Source organism: Gossypium hirsutum, chromosome D10 (genome assembly GCF_007990345.1).
Source record: "Gossypium hirsutum isolate 1008001.06 chromosome D10, Gossypium_hirsutum_v2.1, whole genome shotgun sequence".
Lineage (NCBI taxonomy): Eukaryota > Viridiplantae > Streptophyta > Magnoliopsida > Malvales > Malvaceae > Gossypium > Gossypium hirsutum.
Window position 1 is genome coordinate 3,494,729 of NC_053446.1, and position 22,021 is coordinate 3,516,749.

General features: G+C 30.2%; 1 protein-coding gene across 1 annotated transcript; it reads right to left on the bottom strand.

Moving 5' to 3' along the window:
* Positions 1 to 254: 254 nt before the first annotated feature.
* LOC107913774 (tobamovirus multiplication protein 1) lies at positions 255 to 7,339 on the bottom strand. The gene is made up of 13 exons (XM_016842402.2): positions 6,928 to 7,339; positions 5,480 to 5,530; positions 4,526 to 4,559; positions 4,337 to 4,423; positions 4,193 to 4,244; positions 3,614 to 3,791; positions 3,390 to 3,485; positions 3,088 to 3,148; positions 2,502 to 2,566; positions 2,244 to 2,318; positions 2,087 to 2,162; positions 1,564 to 1,730; positions 255 to 706 (listed from the first exon to the last, which is right to left on the bottom strand). The coding sequence occupies exons 1-13, from the start codon at positions 7,033 to 7,035 to the stop codon at positions 683 to 685; spliced, it is 1,074 nt and encodes a 357-aa protein (XP_016697891.1). The 5' UTR covers positions 7,036 to 7,339; the 3' UTR covers positions 255 to 682.
* Positions 7,340 to 22,021: the final 14,682 nt, after the last annotated feature.

Below are 22,021 nucleotides of genomic sequence, written 5' to 3' on the forward strand. Positions count from 1 at the left end.
TGGAATAAATCAAGTGGAAACTGGAGGGAACTAACTCTTTCCTCTGACTTGAGTATGACCAAAAGTAATGGCTACTAAATAAAAAAGGAGGCCCACGAAAGGTGCTAAGCATGTCCTTCATTAAATTGGCCACCCACAAGACCCATGCCGTAGATCAGCCAATAGGGTTCCAACGATGCAAGGGTGGACACAGTTGACTCTCGGTGATTGTGAGGCTACTTTTAGTGAAACAGGCTGGCTTATTTTGCAGCAAGTGACGCCTAGAATCAACACCATAATCATTATATATGCCAACATAAATATAAAAAGGTGTACATATATGGGGTTGAGGCAAGACATGAGAGGAGGATGAATAAAAAGGAAGCTGCTAATGGTACCCTACAGAGTGTGTGTGGTGAATGCTAAAGTGGCAAATCAAATTGTCTTTACAATTGGACCAACTATGGGAAGAAAATCATCTAGCATTCCGTTGCTATTTACATTCTCTAAAATGTCAAAACATGGCAATGGCAACCTTTCGGATGGTATTCCGACTGCCTTGTAAAGTCAGCAACTGTACCCTTTTGATCACCCTGCTCATTTTGGCAATCTGAACTCTTTATTTGATCCGGTTGTTCTGATTCCGAGCTCACATTGCCCGCTTAAGAAGATAACCGCATGTATTTTTGTATGAAAAGATCAATTATATAGGACTACCTCTTGATACCTGCACTCACGGAGAAGTTCAAGTCACCTAGCAGTGGGGCGCAGCATAAAAGATGTTGCAGTTCATGCAATAATATCAACCACGTGCAAGTCACTATGGAAACACATCATAGAGGCGAAAGAGCATCGCTCCATGTATCGTTTTAAACAAACTTATGTAAAATATACCTAACTGATGTAAGATTTGGTGACTATTGAATATGTACCTATTGTTTCTCGAAACTGAACGAACTTGACATCATCCAATCTTTACATTTCTAAATGGGGTAAAGCAACATTTAGTCCTGAACTTGGTAACTTTTCCCATCTTAGTCCTTGAACCTTTTTTGGTCTTCGTTGGTCTTGGAACCTAGCAACTTCTATAAAAAATTATAATTTTTTATAAAAAATTTAGGTGATGACGTGACGTAATCTCAGAATACGTCATACAGGGACCAAAATCGGAAAAAGTTGCAAGCTCCAAGAATAACGTGGACAAAAAAAAAGTTCAGAGACCAAGTTGGAAAAGTTGCTAAGTTCATGGACTAAATGTTGCTTTATCCCTTTCAAAATATACATCAGCACAAGCTATTGGTTTTAATACTCAGCTACCATTGACTCGATTAGCATTTGGGTAGTATTTTGTACAAACCAGTCCCTGATCATATCATATATCAGAACCACTCTATGAGGTATATCTGATATAAAGATAATATTATGCTAAGAAATTCCTGCTACTGGTAGGTAGCAATAGCAAGACCGCATCTCTCATCTAAATACAAGTGAAAGTTGAACAATCAGGCTGACATCAAGAACAAAAATATGCATGAATAAGCAAATTCTGCGTAATCCTAATGTATAAACAAATAAGACATGAACCTGATTCTGTGAGCTTGCAGAGGTAGTCCAGTTCTGAGGACGGCGGATTTGAGCTGAACTATCAGTAATGAAAGTTACTGTCGTTGATTCTTCTTGCGTGTTAGCTATTGTCATGGGCGGTAATTCTCTCATGACCCATAATACAAAAGCTGAGGGCACCGATGAACCTATAAAAGCAAAATGAAGATCACGTTATAAACTCAACATCGTTACATACTTTTTTCCATAAGGCAGCCAAGAGCATGAAAAGATAGGACAGTAGAGCTTTTATGTTTCACTGTTTCAAATACTGTTGTCAAGAAAGCATAATCATGGCTATTGCTAGATGAGGCGGAATATTCAGAAACATGAAAATGCAGAAAAAATATTTCTAATAACGATTTGATGCTAGATATGGATCAAATAGTATAAAATGTTTAGGATATTCCATGCTCCAAAAGCTGATTTCCATAAACGACAATTGGAAGCTGTTAGTTTAATTAGGAGCAACCTTTGAAACTTAAGGGAGAGTTGAAGGAAATACCTATAAAATAATATAAAATAAGTAAAAGAGAAGTATAAACACCATCTATGTGCAGTTCATGCCAGTGATACAGCACCTGCAATCACAAAAACACGATTTAAGTTCAATAAGCTAGAAAATAAAACATGGTAAAAACAAACAGTAGAGAGATGTGTACCGGAATATCAGTAAAAAGAGCCACTAAAGCACTTGATGTAAAACTTAGAACAGATACAATGGCCAAACCTGCAACCTACGTAAACCACATGAAATATTTAAGGCAAAGAAATAAGATAACTATAAAGCCACCGGATATATGCATCAAAGGTAAGCATAAACGCCAAGGAATGGTAAATATTCTAACTTGAGAGCAAAATGAGAAGAACAAAGAAAATGGCACGAAAAGTTGAAAACATGAAGGTTAGTATGACAATACCTTCCAGATCTCAGATGAAGCTCTTTCAGATCTAACATTCCTCATTTTCCGACATAATAGGAGCCCTGAGCATAAGAAAGAATAAAAACGTGACTCTATTTAAGAGAGAAGAAAATATGTAAGATAAAAGGACTCATATATTCTGGTGACATTTAAGAAGTACAAACTAGTCAATTGATTACAAAGACTAACCAATAAAGTTTTCAGACATTTAGGCCAGCCATAAGTCATGTTACCCATCAAACTAGAATGCTGTTTTTGATACAATGCCTACTTCTACCCATAATACCTTAAGCATACTTGACCCCACATCCTCCTAATTGCTACAATGGCAATGGTGCCAACTGCACTAGAGCATAATCAGCAAACTAGAATGCAGTTAGATACTATGGATGGGGGAGCTGACACATATGACTTCTAGTATTTGGTTCAAATACGAGGAACAATAAAGTCTGGTTAGCCTGATGTTAGGCATTTTTGCAATCACAAAGTTATCCCGATAGGGGAAAAAATTTCATATAATATAAAAAGAAAATTAGAAAATTATGAAGAAAAAGAAAAGTATATATAAATGCTAATTGCTTACCATAACATGCTAATGCTGCACCTAGCAATAGTATTGCTGTAGCAAAAAGATCTACATAAACCTGCAGGAGATAGATAGTACTTCATGGCTTCGCTAGTAATAAAAGAAATAAAGATCAGAAAGAAATTCCATAAGTACAAGTTTTCATTGTCTCTTTTTATTTTCTAAGCAATAAACTAAAAGGAAAAAGAATTGCAAATACTTTCTCCACCAAAACCTTCTCTCTGACAATCAGACTTATTGATGGTACTCTAAGAAAACAAAAATAGTTCAAAAGAAAATAGCTTCTTAGACGTTCATACCCGGGACACGGTTGATGAATCAATAGGATTTTCTTCCATTCCAATCCAGATTAGCACGGCAAATGTCATCATAAGAAGAAATACAAGAACAGTAACCTGGTCAGAGAAAAACAGAATAAATGAGACCAAAAACATTAGGTAACAGCGAGAATAATAGAAACATTCAAAATAATTTCGCATGAAGACTGTAACAAGAAACAAAAGAAGAAAATATATCACTATACCAGAATCACTATCTTTTGACGGCTTCCAACATGAATTAAACGGAAAGGATAACATGATCTGCGACTATCTGCAGGCGAAGACCTTGGTCTATTTAAAGAATTTTGTATTAAAGCTTCTAGAAAGCCCTGTTCATCATCCTCTTCCTCTTCATCATCTGCCTGGTGGCAGAGGTCGACCCTATAAAAAATCCGCCAGAGAGACATGGGGTATAGCTGATGAAGAAACACTAATTTTCACTCTGAAAGAAAATATGATAGTAACTAAAACTATCAAAGGATATTATCCTGACTTATGAAAACACTAAGCTTCAGTACCACTGCAATGGATGACCCAGGGAAAAGTAAAAAAGAAAAAGAAAAAGAAAAAGCTGTCCATTATATTAATTGGTCAAGACATGAAGCCACTAAAATCGATCTCCCTTTTCTTTTTTTCCACTAACAAAAGAACATATCTAGATTCTTGCAAATATCTCTGATTTTAGCGATCACATTTTCCTTATATCTGAAAAAGTAATCTAAGATACATGACCATATTTCATCCAAAGAAATGCAAATAAGTTAGATAAAGAGAAGACATACCAGAATGACAAAAGTAGAAGAAATGTTGCAAATAATAGAATTCTGGGGAAGGCTGCAACAATATTTGCATCGGTTAGTGCTTAAACTAATCAGCTCCAGTGAAAGAAATAAGTGTGGGATCTTATTACAAGCATCTACACATACCCATGGCTACAAAACCACAAGAGTAAGACCAGCATAGCCACCCTCGGCATGCAGCAACAAGACTCAAGACAAAATAAATGAAGTAACCTGCGTGTAGGTGATCATTTGGCAGTTCAGTTTGGATGATTTAAATCATGCTATGCATGCAAGGTCAAAAAGATAACATGAGTGTAAAATATAAATTCTTACCAGTATTAGTAGTTCCAATCAGTATATGAAACACCTGTTATAGACATTCATTTGGGTCAAGAACAAACCAGTACACGTAGAAAAAGAAATCAACGAAATAACTTTTATGTAACACGAATTAGAGAAGAAAAACAAGTAGGAAAGAAAAGGAGGAAAGGGGGAAAAAGCATTAACACATTAGTCATATATATATATCTTTTGCTTTACATATATGCACATGAAAGCATGGACCTTAATAAACATCGTCTTGAGCTCAACCCCGAGTTTATCTTCTGCTTCAACTGGACTATATGTAAGTTTGATTATTTCTTTTCTCCATTCCAAAAAATCCCCAAATGGTACAGCACGTTTGCTGATTGTCCCATAAAATCCCCAGATAATAGTTTTCAAACTTGGTCACTAAACAGCTTACAGCAAATTATTAGTAATTATTTAATGTTTTATCACACATTCCTTGGAGGATAAAAAGATACAAGATTAAAATGAAGTACAGGAGTCCAACCGTGGGTTTTCTGCCAGTGATTGAGGCATATACAACCATTCTTCTGGTATTTGAAGAAAGTGTAGAAATTACAAAAGCAACCAAGACAATTGTGAAAAAGTTTAATTCTAGGGAATGTTGGTCAAATAAATTTCTAATGCAAGGCATGCTGTCAACTCTAGGCCCCCAGTTTTTGAGCTAATGCATGCTGCAACTGCAACTTAATTTTAACCTACCAGTTTCTCCAAGTTCAATAAGTGTCAGAAGAGTCACCAACATTCCTTTGTTCGGACAATTCACCAAGCTCTGCCTTAAGGGGTCAGGTGACTCACAGATCAAATCGAGGTGCTAGTCCCCACTCAACTAGCTGGTCTGATGACATTCGTGTTAAACTAGCTAGCCTATGAATTAGTTTGCATTCAAATAGAATGATATTTTAACTAAAATGTCATAGAAAGCAACATAACACTTACTTTTTGGCGAGTCCATCCTAACTGTTTATTCCTTGAGCGGATCCGTGCTAGCTGACCAAGAAGTGGTGAGAGTAAACAATTGTTACAAACAACAAACCAGAAAGAATGAATTGAAATAATCTCCCCGTAATAATTGATAACATCAGACTAACAACATTCTGATGTACAATATTATCTTCTGTGATACTGTCTATGTAAAAGACATATCTATCAGCACATATTCTTATCGCAGTCCAACATTGACACCAATACACCTAAGCATGATGTGTATGGATGTCAAATTCACTGCTTTGATACAACAAAAAATCATTATTGTGATCCAAAACAGCTAAGTGCAGAATGATTATTTGTTTTTCATAGCAACAAAACAGTCTAAATATAGATAAGAGGCTACATGAATATGATTCAAAGCAAAAATAGCAGATAGAACATGTCGGAAGGGTAAAACTAGAATGCTATGTAATCTTGAAGGATGTCAAAATTACGGCAGCTCAAACCAGCAGTGTTCTTCTGAAACAAATATAGTTGCAAGCAAAAAGGTGGAGCCAAAAAAACATAAGAGGGAGAATTGCAGCTAAGATATCGATGGAAATAGAAATAAGGTTGCAAAAAACATCAAGATAGATGACAGGCAACAAAGTTAGGGAAAACTGAAAACCTCAGAATGAGGTCAATTCAATCTCTTTATAGTTTACACCGTTCTTTCAAACTCAGCTCATGGTAAAAAGAACCCGAGTCATCTAAGTACAGCTCACTCAACCAGCAATTTTCAGATTCAAATTTAGCATACTGAACCCGAGGAAAACTTTAAGGTTGATCCTCTCTATTTGATAAGGATCAACCATTCATAGGACATATTACTCAAGAATTCCTAAGACCATGTGCATTTTGAGTCTAGAGAAATGTAACTTTCTCGAGTGCAAGCTATCCCTATCCACCTCTCATTTTCAGTATAATGATAAACAAGCAAACTTTTGCATCAAATTTGTAGTTCTGTGTTGGTTTCAAGGAAAAAGCTAACACAATACCAGTTAGACAACAAAATAAGTAACAAAAAGGGTCTTAATTCATGTCTTTAAAATTATAAAATTAAAAACTCAATCTGTTACTTGAAAAAAAACAATGTTCAACCAGTCATGCCAACAATCAAATTCAACACCTTGAATTACTTTCCCAATACTAAACGCAATTGTATTAGCTAAAAATGGAAGTTATTTAACAATTAAATACACCATTACCCTCGTCTATCAAGTTACCAAATTTCTATAACAATCAAATGAACAAAAAAAATAGACTAAGTTGTAATGCAAAACCCAGATCAAAACAATCCAAAAAAAAAACACATTGTTACCCACATTTCTCCCATATTATAAAACCATCCACCATCAATTAAAAACTCGCTAAAAACATAAAAAAAAATCAAATTTTTAAACAAAAAAGGAACAAACCTGAGTAAAAGCAAGAATAGCAATAAGCACATCAAAGCAAGCAAAAACCAAGTTTAACCCAACTAATTCTTCTGGAAAACTACAAGACCACCCTTTTTCTTCAAACATTTGTGCCTCTCTATAACTTTTTTTTTAATCTTATTATTTATTCACTCTATTTTCTCTCTTTCTCTATTATTTTTTTCTAAGAGAAAGATTGAAAATACCCTAAAACACAATCTACCCTTTTGAACCCAAAAAGTATATGGCATGAAAAACTCAATCTTTCAGAGTAGCTTTCATGTAAGATCTCTTGTGGGTGTTTTTCTTTTCTTTTTTCAGGAAAATAAAAACCCAATCAACAAAATTTATTAATTTTAGTATTTATTATTATGTATTATCGTGGGAGGGTAAATTGGAGAATTTGGATTGAAAATTGTGGAAAAAAAGATACGGTGTTTTGTCAGAGAGCAAACACGCGGGTGGCTTTCAAGGCGTTGAGAAAATACTAATAATCAAATCCCTAATTAGAATGCGAGAGTGCGTTAGTGAACCCTTTTTGACCTAAAAAGTTTTGACCTTTCTTAGTCCCCTAAGATGACATTTTTAATGTACTTTCCCTTTCTTCTTCTTCTTCTTTTCCTTATTTTATATTAAAATAACAAAGAGTTTTGTGGGATTCCAAAAAAAATTAATACATGAAATATTTTTTAATTTAATTGTTTTATTACAATTTGGTTTTTTTAAAATTCTTTTAATATCATTTTTTAACTAGTTTTATTAATGATTTTTTTTAAATATGTAAAGACGTGATATATACATATTGAAACCTTTTATAAAACATAGGATAAACTTCAAAAATAGTCACTTTTGTTTGCTTCAGATTACATTTTAGTCACTTATGTTTGAAATATTATATTTTAGTCACTTACGTTATCATTGTGTTACAGAGTGGTCGCTCTGTCGTTAAGCCCTGTTACCTCCCTAGCGGCAATCCTACGTGGTAGTCTAAATGAGTTTTAAATGCCAACTTGGATGTCCAACGGGATGAGAATAGTTTTTTCAAACAAAATGGAAAATAAAACTAAAAGAAAAAGGAGACGAACGGTTTTTTTTCCAGTTCAGGGTATAATTAATTTAAAATTTTCCAGTTCAAGTTGACATTTAAAACCCATTTGGATTGCCACGTAGGATTCTCGTTAGAGAGATAACGAAAATTAATGGCAAAGTGGCCACTTTGTAACAAAACGATAACATAAGTGACTAAAATGTAACATTTCAAACATAAGTGACTAAAATGTAATTTAAGGCAAAAAAACAACTATTTTGATAGTTTACCCTAAAAAATAAAGAGTAATGTTTTAAAAATTTGATCAGTGGTTTGATTAAATTGGTCAAACCATCCATTTAATCATCGGTCTAATAATAATTAAATAAACGATTAAAAATTCATAATAATTATTAAAAAAAGTAATAAACTAGTTCAATCATTGGTTTTCTTTATTTCGATTTTCGATTTTTTATCGATTCTGAGTTATTTGCTCAGAAAGCTAGTTTAACATTTCTGTTCGGACGATATATATCGACCGATTCTCAGCCCAACCGATAAGTTCGATTTGATTCCAACAACATTGGTAAAGAGACTAAAAATAATCAAATTATAGTAGATAGACTCAATTGATAAAAATACATTGTACAAAGACCTTATACAAAAATTGATCTTAATTCTTTTAATATTTCTTGAGTAGGTGTTTTCTTTTTGTTAGAAATTGAGTAGGTGTTATTTCACTGTTAGATATTTATTTTTTATTAAGATTATATTAATATAAATTTATTCAATAATTATAACACACAAATATTAATTTTATTCTTGTAACAGTTTATGATTATGAAATATTTATCTTTTCTTTTAGAGTTTTGTGGGTATTTTTTAAAAACCCTTTCATAATTTATTGATTAGGTGTTATTTCACTCTTAATGCTACCTCGGTAGCAGATTTTGTATGTAATTTAGATGATATTAGTATAAATTTATTCAATAATCATACCCACAAATATTTATTTTATTCATGTAACAATTTTATAATTATTAAATATAGTATATTTGTCTCTTTCTTATGCTAATAATTAATTAATTAATGTGTGCCAAGAACTGTGGCAAACGGATTAATGTGAAATTATTGACCACTATTTATTGAATACACCTAGAACTAGAATGGTTCCATTTTTGGAATTAAAAGAGAACCTTCATTATCTTAAGGAACAAATCACATGCGAAAAAAAACAGTATGTCCATGTGCTGCACTGTAAGACATGCAGATGCAAAATTAATTAATAAAAAAACTAATCCGTTGAGAATTAGTTTATTTAGTATTGATATTATTATTATTACAAGAGATTGTGGGCTCAAAGCTGAAGCGCATTATAACCGTTAGAGAGAGACTATAAATATTTCTAAAGATTGCATAAAAAAACAAAAATTAATAATCGTAATACTACATTAAAACTAATCTCCAAAGAGTTGAAGCCAATTGGGAATTTTCTTTTTCTTAGTTTGCCAAGCAATATGTATGGACAATAGAGATGGATTTAGATATTTGATTTATTTTTTTATTTTAAATATTATAGATTTAAATAATATTAAAATTTAAATATTTTAATTACTATTCGCCATGGAATATTTAAAGTGGATATGAATATTAACTTCTAGATATCCATTATTAGAATATATTTTACATTTGCAAATAACGAATTTAAATATTAAAATCCATCATCTGCATTATCTTTTTAAATTCTTATTTAATTTTTTCTTTACTTAAGGCCAGTTTATCATTGCTTAAAAAAAACATTTCTGACTCCAAAAGCATTTTGAAAGAAAAGCTGTGAATAACAAGCTGCTTTTGATTGAAATTTTTAGCTTTTCAAAAGTTCTTTTGAAAAGCACTTTTGAAAAGAAGTTGAAAAGGAGAAGCTAAAAATTTTAGATTTTCCTCTTCCAAAAACACTTTTGGTGCTTAATTACTTTTTCACCCCTTCAATAACATAGTATTTTTTTTTCTTGGTGCTTAATTACAATTGTGTTAAAATCATTAATTAAAAATAAAAAAATATTTTTTAAAATACTAATTACAAATATTTAATGATTATATTTAACTATTTAAAATATAGTTTATATATTCTAATTAAAATTTATAAATAATTAATATTTATTACTTAAAAATATTTACAATTTATATTTCATATATTAAAATATTAACAACAAGTTATAATAATTTTTTTATATTATTACTAAAATATAATAATATTAACTAATTTAAATATTATTTAAATACATATTTGTTACTTGATAATAACATGTCTAAAATAAATATTTTATTTCTCAAAAGTACTTTTTGACAGCAATGCTAAACATCTAAATTTTAAATCAAATTTTTCAAAAGTACTTCTCAAAAGTACTTTTCCATAGTAATTTTCAAAAACACTTTTCAAAAGCAATGAAGAAGCCCTTAGTAAATAGACTTTTAGTGAATTTTGACAAAATTATAAAAAAATTATAAATATCCAACGTATTGATCTCTTTGTTTATTAAGATATTTTATTTTACTTAATTTTTTAAAATATTATCTTAATCCCCTTTCTCTTTGTTTATTCTTGGTTTACTTCATAAGCTTTTTTAATATATATTTTAAAGGCTATTTTGTTGGCAGTCCAAAAATCAAAATTCAACCTTTGGTATTGTTATTCCCTCATCTATACTGTAATTGGAAAAAAACAAACATGTTTTGTGATTATATGTATATATAAGAAAATAAAAAATAAAAACATTTGGCCTCGTAAATTTGTGATTAACTATTTCTAACATAGGCATTGCAGGCTCCGAGTTGTTAATATTGGTATTCTACAAATTAAGAGTTAAGACAAAGGCTTTGTCTTCTTACAGAACCTGTATGTGTTTCTATTTGGAACTAAAGCCTCATGCCAGCTTCACCAAACTCTAATTACTATGTGTCAATGTTACCAGCTAATGAATAAAAAAGTTTGGAGTTTTCTCTTTTCAGACAACTTGATTTTGTTCATAGTTTATGAATATGGAAATAAGCATTTTATGAAAGGAAATGATCTTCTGTTTCTACTTTTTAATGGGCTATTTGTTGATAGAAAAAATATCTAAATTAATTCATGAGAGACTATAGGATTATTGTTTCTTTTTAATTTCATCATGGTTTATTTATTTTTTTATTTTTATTTTTTAATTAAAAAATTTTCTCTATATTCTCTCGAATCGTGTAGGGATAAAAACAACAGGGCTCGATCAAATATAGTATACTGAAAAAGGCGAGAGGGAGATCCATACAACATGTTTGACAATTACACTCTTTGAACACTTCATGAGCATACAACTGGAGAGAGGTTGCAAGAGAGGGATCCTTGAGTCCACGTATTATAATCTTAAACAATATGCCAATTTCATGGTGACACAGGACGAGGCTTGTGTTTATCCTAAGGATGCCATCGAAGAAGTTGTCAAATGATGATAGCTCAAGCAATTTGTGAGACAATCTGCTCACCAACGGGACAAAATGAAACAATACCATTATGTCGGAAAAGACGGGATAAAATAACAAGAAAAAAGGCATGTCAAGGGGGCAATCGGTATGATAGTTGGCGCCATTGATGAGTGGGTCACCTTCAAGTTCAAGAGTAAGACTCAAGTAAGGAGTGTCAAGTCAATGAACTCCTTCCTGAAGAAAATGTGGTAACAAAAAAGATGTTTGCTTTACTACACAAGGTTGTATCATCCATTCCCTTTGATCTTGGCCAAATGATTTTTAATCAAATAACTAGGCATGCAGAGACCAAGAATACAATGGTAGCGTTGCCTTTTTCATCCCTCATGAAGCAAAAGTCAGACATTGTTGAAAAGGATGAGGTCTATGAGCCAATGTTACCTGAGTTGAAATACTCCTCGGAATGGAAGAAGGAAAAGCATGTTGCAGTTGATACTGATATGGATGTTCTTGCTAATGATACTAAAGATGATGATGAGGCAGCACCGGTTGTTGCTTTAGTTGCAACTAGCTCAACATCTGCTAGAATTTTGAGCACTTCACAAGCTAGACTGATATAAAATTTGGATGAACAAATAGCCTCCCTTAATGAGAGAATATTCAGTACCATGAGTTCCAACTAAAACTTTTCTAACGACAAATGACTCGTGCTCAACATTACAAGATTTATTTGTTTTATGGCCGTGAAGCCCTTGCATTTTTTAGCCAAAAAGAGGGAGATAGGGGTTATACTTGGTTGCCGGTTATGGTATTTTTTCATCCCACATTAATAGTTGATTTTATAGTTAAAATTCGTAGTTGAATAGTTGGGTTAAGGAGAAGTGTCGAGTTAAGTTACCTTGTTTGATGTTTTTGTTCAAAAATGCCAAAAGGAAGGATTATTAGTGTCAGTTGTAACTATTAGATGTAACGCCGGTTGTAACTTAAGGAGTATCTCGCAAGTTATTGTAACTTGTCTTATTCGATTGACATGTTTTCATGAGAATTATTTAAACTTTTAATTGATGATCTTTGAGGGTTTTTAGTAGATCATTACCGAAGATAATTCAAACAAGAATTAAGTCAAGTAAGGAATGCATCAAGACTTTCAATATATTTGATCTTTAAGGAATTTGATGACAAGAAGATCCCTGCTAATATACTTATTATTGAAGACTTATTTAGTGACTAATTTTGTGGGAGTAGAAATTCATATTGATTGTAATTTAACAATACACATTGTACTTATTTATGGTTGGCTTATTTAGGTTATTATGTACATGAAAGAGATAACTTCAATTTGTTCGTTAAGGAACTCTTTTTAGTGCATAATTTGTTTAAGTAAACTTGATTGTTCATCCGTTTACAACTAAGCTTTTAGGGAATAAAACTTTGTGGGGGAGTAACCTAGTTTGAACTTTGAAGTATACGAGTGAGGTCGCAATTTGGTGAGTGGGTTAAACTTAAATCATCTTTTGTATTTGTTAATTTATAGCGGATTACTCTTTGAACGCGACTCTAGAAACGTACAAAGTTCGCGAATTGCATAAACAATTTTATATTGTCCATCTCTATTTTGTAAGTAATAGTAAATTCATCCATTTACAACTAAACGAATATCCAACAGGCAAAATCAATAAATTTACGATATAGATAAATGTATGTGTTTTAATTGGAACTAGACCTTTTGTCAACTTCTCCAAACTCTGATTATTACGTGTTAAGATTAAATGTAATTCTAAATTTCAATTTTTTACTTTATGAAAATTGGAAAGTTAATTTTTCTACTTTAATTTATTATAATTGGGTTTTTGTACTTTACAAAAATAGAAAAGTTAATTCAAGGTGTAACATTGTTAAACCATGTACTTATATTTCAAACCTAAAAATCAGTCGTTGAGGAATTATGTGCAAATAATAAGCTAAAAAAACAATTAAACAATTTATATACAATAAATTAGTCAAATTAACAAATCATTCCATGCATTTACCAACTATTGGACTAACTTCTCAGTTTTTGTAAAGCATGAAGACCAAAATTTGGTTAAATTGAAGTAGATGGACTAACATCTCAATTTTCGCAAAATAAAGAGATAAAATTCAAAAGGTTAAAATATACTCCAAGTCCTTCTACTCTTTGTACCCTCTAATTTTATTTCCGGGAATTTAATCCATCTACTTTTTCGATTTCAAAATTCAAGTCCAATAATTATCGCCATTAATTTTTTTTTGTTAAATTCAAAGGTTTGACATTTTGAACTAAACAAATACTCACTTGGTAATGTTACAATAAAAAACAATGATGTAATGAACCTAAATTTAACATAATGGTTTAAACAATATTAACAATTAAACTTGATTTTTTAAATCCAAAAAATAGAGGGGCTAAATTCCTTGAAACAGGGGGACTAAATTCTAAATATATGAAGGATACATGTACCTACATCATATTTTAACCAATTCAAAATTAAACCGTCAACAAAAGAACAAAAGTTGGAGAGTTTTCTATATATGGAAATAAGCACCTTATGAAGGTATAATCTTTTGTACCAAGTTTCTAATGGACGTATGGTCATCTCCGAAATTCTGAATTTAGAAGGAAACCAAATTATATGGGAAGGTGATAACTACATTTCCTAGTAAGACGATTATCATAGGACCAAATCTTCCCTGTCCCTGCAAATGCAATGCACCACTGTTCCATATATAAGAAGATGGCATTGCCAGGGTTTAAGAGCACCGCCAAACCTGCAATAATTAGAGCAGCCAAGTTGGGTTCCATTTTGCCATTACATAAAATGAACATGCAACAAATACAGCTTCAGCAAAATCAGCGGTGGTGTAAAGATCAAGAATAGCTCCCCATGAAGCATAAACCCCATGAAACCAGGTAATAAACTAACCATTAATTATAAAGGTTTTATTATTATTATTATTATCTTTTTTTCGCGTTAAAACATACTAAAGTGAGAATTTTGTAGCGTCGATGAGGCATTTGTGCTTCATACTTAAGCTAACAGTGGCAAAGAGATAAAAGGAGACCGACATGAAGGGCAAATTTCATTGGTTTGTGCATTTAATTACTAGAGTTCTATGTGTATACGTACTCTAAGAGAGCCAACGGCAGGAAGGAGACAACATAAAGGGCTAAGTTCATTAGCTTTTAAATTTCATCAAGAAATTAAATGCACAAACTAATGAATTTTTATGTTTTTTTTTTAAAATATTTAAAGGTGTTAATAAATCAAATTGGACTAGGATTTGATTTAAAAAAAATTTCAGGCTCGAACTTAGTTTTCATTAATCCACTCAAATAACTATTTTTACTGTTTGAAAAATAAAAAAAATACTTTTTTATTTAAATTTAATTATAAAATATATTAATATAAAAATATTTTTATTATTTTTTAAACAATAAAACACATTTAGTTGGATGGGTTTGTGGTTAGAAAATCTAAGTACAAACTGAACCCAAAGTGTGTTCTCTAGGACATGATGTTCTATTAAGTTATTAAAGTATCAGTATCAAATCAATAGACTTCTTTTTTTTTTGTTAACTTAGCTATTAGCTTGGTTATTAATTAAATACCACTCAAATATGACGTAGAGTATATGCAAGACATGATAGTCAAATCATGAATATGAGCGTAACTATTGAATCAACAACGAGTTAGAAAAGATAAGCCTTCCTAAATTTTATTAAGGTTAAATTATTATTTGGGGCTTGAACTTGACAACTTTTCTCATATTAGGGTTTGAATTTTTTTTGTCCAAGTTAGGTTCTGAACTTGTCAATTGTTCCCACATTGGGCCTTAAACTTTAAGGTTTTCAAAGACTAATTTGGATAATAAAAAAAAGCTTAAGTCCCAATGTTGGGATAATTGCCAAGTTCAGGGCATAACTTGAACTAAAAAAAAGTTCAAACTCCAATATAAGAAAAGTTATCAAATTCAGGCCTCAAAAAATGATTTAACCAAATTTTATTGTCACTATTTTTTCTTAACATGTCAATTCTAAGTTGTTCATGCAGTAACTACATGTATGTTTACAATTTGATCATCATGTTTTAAATATACTCCATCAACCCGCCCATTAGCTTGATTGTTAAGTCAAATGCAAACTCTAATCAGATGTGTAGAATATTTAAAAAACACCATAATCAAATTATAGGCACATGTGTACTTATTGGGTTGACAACTTGAATCTAAGGTGTTTAAAAGAAATAACCATTCTAATTGTCACTTTTTTTAACACATCAAGTTCAAGTTGTCCATACAATAGCTACATACATGTTTACAATTTGATCCTTGTATTTTAAATAGATTGAGATTCGAGTTTAGCTCCTGTTCATTATTTTTGTGTCCGTTATTAAGCAATATAAGTTTAACCACTATTAATCAGTATAACATTCACAATTCAATAATGGATACTTCACATTTGAATGGTGATAATCAATGTATTGAAAATTTATTGGATGAAAAAGTACTAAATTGAGTTTTAAATTATTAAAATAAAATCCATTATTTTTTTATCAATTACTTTTCAATATACTAATCATCACCAATCATGTGTGTAGGGCTCACAAATAAAATATGTAAATCAGATTTACGAATGATAATTAAACTTGTATTAAATAGTAATGGATAAAAAATAATGGAGAGGAGCTTGACCTGTTTTGAATATAATTGCCTTTGCCTCGTATTTAAATCAACATTTAATACCTAAATTAATAATTAAATTAATGTAAAAATCAGATTGATGTAATACTTATATTTTGAAAACTCGATTAGAATAAATTAAAAACCTTGGGTGTTAATTCAATGTGGAATAGTGTGTTATTGGTGACACATAACCAAGGCCAATAAGCTCAATTAGGAGGGTAGTCAAGGCATAATTTTTTAATAAATGTTTTGGAGCATGATTTTAGAGATTAATTTATCTGTTTTAATTGAGTTTTTAAAATATCATTATCGAACCAATCAAGTTTTTCTGTCAACCTAGCCATTAGTTTGGTTGTCAAATTAAATGTTAGCTCAAATCTATAGTTGAGCATATTTATAAATACGTGTGTATTGTATGAACAACTTGAATCTAAGTTATTTAGAAAAAAGAATAGTCACTTCTAAATTCTATTTTCCCTGTTTGTTTTTCTAACATATCAGATTCAATTTGCTTATGAGATAAATATGTACACACATGTTTAAAATTTGATTCCCGTGTTTTAAATATACTCGACATCATATTCGACTTAATATTTAACGACTAAATTGACTGCTAAACTAACGAAATATACATACCAAACTTAATTAAAATATTTTAAAGAAGGATAATTTAAATACATTTAATGCAATTAACCATAAATATATATTAGTCTTTTAGGATGTTTGGGGATGAAGGTTTTGTTAGTTAATTTATATCCATCAACAACACCTTTATCCCAAAAAATTGAAAAGGCTAAAATAATATTCCTTTTTAACCTTATATTAAAGAGGGATAGTTTAAATATGTTTAATGCAATTAAGATGGATGATTAATCTTTCATGTAGGCTTTTCTTGATAGCATCTCTTCTTTTCTTCCTGTGTTTATTGGGTTTAATTTTGATAAATTATTAAATAAGATGTGATTAATTTTGAATTTATTATTTGATTTTTGATTCGGTGCAAAAGTAAAATCCAAAAAATTAAAAAGAGTCGAAGATATGGGCTATTGTAAAAGTTTTGGGCCAAAAAATAAAGTTGATAAATAATTATCTATTTTTGGGATTTATATGTAAAAGTAACATTTTTATTTTTTTTATTAAAATAATATTTTAATTACCTATTATTTTATTTTAGGATAATACTTTTAATTCTAGTAGTTTATTTTTTATTTTATTTTATTTTTAAATAACTCCTCTTAGATTAATGAGTGTGCGCGCGCGCGCGCGCTGTGGAGGGGCAGAAGGAGAAGGGGGAGCCCCGTACCTTGAATTCAATTTCTTCGTTCTGTTTTTGGTTTTCTTTGGCCTGTGCATCATTGCGCATTTTCCTTTCAATTTTTTTTTATTTTAATTAATATTTGTTAAAATCTTCATTGAATAGGCTTATTTTCATTAGTAGATAAATTTCAATCTAATTTTAGGTCGATAAATAATTCGGTCAAACTCTCACTTGAAAACTTTCATTACAGTATTTGTTGTTTCTCCGTTTTAGGAGATAAACATCATCGTCTCACAAAATTGTATTGACACTAAGTCAAAAGAGCTTGTTGGTTTGGTGTTGATAGACATACAGTTGGAAGTACCGAATCAACCATTTATCATATTCGGTCTACCGAATAATACATTGACGTGTCCGATTAAGTAGTTGGCCGGATCCATCAAGGGAAATAGCAATCTGATCTAAACAATCCACGCGATTGAGACTGTTGGTTCGAATGGAGCCCTTATAGTTCACAAGACCACTGTAGAGATAAATCATGAATGCTTATTTCGTGATTGTTCTTTCGATAAGGGTTAGTTGCTGGGCATTCCTGAAATTAATCTATACATAGAAGAGTTGGTGATTTGAAATATCCTCGACCACTATAACTAACTTATCGATTGAAGGAAAAAATTTGTTATCAAGGACCGGTTCGAAACGAGAGCAAAATTAAGCTTGAAATTGGAATTTCATCAAATTGTTTTATTTTATTTAATTTCATTTATGCCTATTTCCACTTTTATTTTTATTTCAATTACTTATCCTTTTATTAGATTTAAATCCCCTTTTTATTTTTGCACAGACCGTCACATGTCGTTGGCACATTAGCTGCCTAGATGTGCAACTTGATTAAATCGAAATGATAATTTTAGATAACTCAGCCTCTATAGGATCAACCATATTTCCCATACTGCTATTTATTTACCGTTTAAGTAGAAGAATATTATTTTTTGTGACTCTGACACTCATCATTGATTAATCTCCAAAAAAATTAATATCGTGCCTTTGCTTATGATAGAATAAGATTTTTATGCAAGATTTTAAGTTTTTTTGATTGAATGATTTTAAGATGTTAATTTTATATAAGATTGCTAACGTTCGGGTTGGTAATAATTGTTAGAGATTGATTAATACAAATTCTTAAAGAAATTAAGATCTATTGTTTTTATATTCTTAAATTTCTTGAATATTGATTAAAATTTTAATATTTTTTTAATTGTTGTTGTTAATGTGATTATTGTGAGTTTTTGTTGAATATTTTCATTTGTCACTTGACCGCAAAAAAGGTTATACATACACTTGATTGCAAAAACAAAAAAGGTTGAGGGGCCAAATTTAATTAAAATAAATAGATATCAAATTGACAAAAAAAAATATAAATGTTAAAAACTTAATTTTTTATAATGCATTTTTTATGATTATAGAATTACTATCAAATTTCCATTGAGATTCTCCTTTCATAAACAAAATAGCATCACCCTATACAGAAATTCTTTTAATTCATTATTTCAAATGGATAAATATCAAAACTACACATGAACTTTAGTTCCATATGCAATGATATACATGAATTTAGATTTTTTACGTTTTTATACATGAAATTTCGATTTGATTTATTTTCATATCGAAACAATATAATTTAATTTCGAAACAATATCATTTTATATTAATAAATTGCATACACAAGCAATTATATTGTTTCGATATGAAAATAAATATATGTATTCATTTATTTAAATGTGTACAATTGAATCAAAATTAAAATTTCATCTATACATATGAACCACAACTCAAATTTCATATATATAATTACACCAAATCAAAATTCATGTATCAAATTACACATTAGATCAAAGTTCACATATAAACTTGATATTTATCCCTTATTTCAAATCAACAATAACACTTAATTAAAAAGGTATTGTTTTTACTAACAAGCATCGTGATAACTGTTGTTCCAAATTTTAATTTTAATTTCATAAACCAAAAAATGTTATTTTAACCTATTTTAATTTATTTTAAAGTTTCGTTAAAATGACAAACATTTTTGGGTGATCAATCACACTTAAATAAAAAATATTGGTGGGTACTGGGTAGTGGCGGAGCAAGGGGAGGCAGGGCCTCGACCCCCTTAAAATGGAAAATTTTCTATTTAAGCCCTTTATAATTTATAATATTTTAAATTAATAATGGTAAAATTACACTTTGTCCTCTCAAAAATAGTAAAAACTTCATTTTTATTATCGTAAAAATATACAATTTAATTCTAACCCCCAACAAAATTTTCTGGCTCCATCACTGTTGGTGGCAACTTTCATTATCTCTTTTAAAGTTTCCATCCAGATATTTTAATTATTTTAAAAATGGTTACGATATCTTACATATAATTATATATCGATTGTTAATGTAATTTAATTTGTTTTATATATTAATTTCACGAATGTTACTATTACACATTAATTTATATAAATTTTATAGACATTTTAATTAAAATTTTACCAAACAATAAAAATCTCTTTTAACATGTACGTGGGTGGGATATTTTTTTGAGTTATTTATGTAAAAGGAACATATGTCAACTCTTACAAAATTGTGGGCACTTCTCCAAGTCTTTGAATTTCTTTTGCCAGATACAATAAATCTATGACCGAAACTTATTGCTTGGTGTCCATTTTTATGTATTCTTTTCAGGCTTCAATCCAGCTACATTATTCCTGAATTAGCTGGGTTTTCTTTTTCCAATAAAAGATATAGTTTTTGAAATCCATGGGAGATCTTACCATATTATTTATGGTATCTCCTAATAATTTAATGGCATTTCAGTAATTTTTTTATATCATTAACAGATAATTTTGGTAACTTTTTTATCTCGAACCTTGAACTCTAAATCTAAAATCTCGAATCTTGAACCATCAACCTCGAACTCAAGATCTAAACCCTGAACCCTAGACTCAAACCCTAAATTATCGAACCTCAAATCTAAACTCGGAGTTTTGGGTTTAGGGTTTGATTTAAGGTTTGGGAAAATTACTAAAACTATATATTAATGACATGAAAAATATTGTTTAAGCGTCACTAAATAATTAGAAAGAGGTCATAAATAATATGGCGGGAAAGATCCATAAAATAATTTTTTTTAAAATATAATATTATATGAAGTAGATTTAACATTTTAGGTATGAATTTTATGAAAGGAAAAAAAATTAATGTCCGAAAAAACTTGGCTCCCATTTAGAGTTTTAATTCGACTAACCCTAAATTTAATGAGAATTAATATCACTATCAAATAGCCGAGGATCTTAGGGGAAAGATCTGATTATAGAAAAAAGCAAACAAAAAGGTTATTCCCAATTAATCTTCAAAACTGCACTTTTCAAAGGATTGATATATGTTTAAACCGACCAAGCATCGAATCTGCAAACTAAGATTGAATTTCGTACATCACAGAAATATATATTTGTTTTTATTTTTTAAAATTTTATATTAATATGAGATGTTTAAATATTTATATTTAATCGTCCAATAATTTATATTGCATAAAAATAGGATATAATTAACCTTTATACAAGGATTAAAAGGCTTTATGGTCCAATCACAAAACATTAAGTAGTTAACTGGTTTTGTTAAGGAGATAATTGAGTTTATTAATACCCGTTGAGTATTTTTGTGAATCTATCTCTTATGGAGGTAAATTTTTTTATTTATATGACACGGTTTTCGGATGCGATGCATTACATAAGCTTCATACATGCCAACACGTGCCCTCTAAGTATGTGTTTGCTTGTATGATTATGCAAACCCATCATATGCGAACTCATATAAGTGAAATGTACAGACAGTCACTATTGAAACAAAAAGGATTGGATCGGTCCTAGTTGAGTAACGAGTCGATAACGACAAACACCATAACAATACCAATTAACATCAACTAATGGACATAAAGAATCCTAGCTAGAGAGGAGGATTCGATTCAAAGTTGCACTCTTTTAGTTCACAACTCTTCTTTTACCTCTAATTTCAGCAAAATCATGCACCATCCTAACCTTGCAACTTAGGCCATTCTTCAATCGATTCGGTTTTATATTTTCTTTTTTAAAAACAACAAATCCTTACTCAAATTAAGTTGGATAGGATGGAATTATTTGAGTATTTGAGTCCAAATATATTTAAATAAAGATTTAAATCACGATTTATTTATTTTGTTTTAATTTAATATCTAAACTATCATTTTTCATTTCATTTTATTTAAAAAATTACTCACATTCAATAAAAATGCGACATGTATCATATAATCATGATATAAACTTGGTAAAATATAATTATCGAATTATTAATAAGATCTTGACCTAATTACAAAATTTAAAATTTAAGTTCAAATCTCGTCATATCCAAGACATCAAAATACATTAATGCCACCAAATTGAATAGAATAATAAGAAGTTGATTTCAAAGTTTTGAATCTCATTGTTGCCTTTTTCCTTTCGGTAAGATCTCAATCTCCATAAATAATATTTGCTCCCTTCTTTTTTCAACCTATAGGTGTAACACAATTTGTGCTTGTCAATTGGCATATTCAAATTTTACTTTTTCCTTTTAATATGTTCATT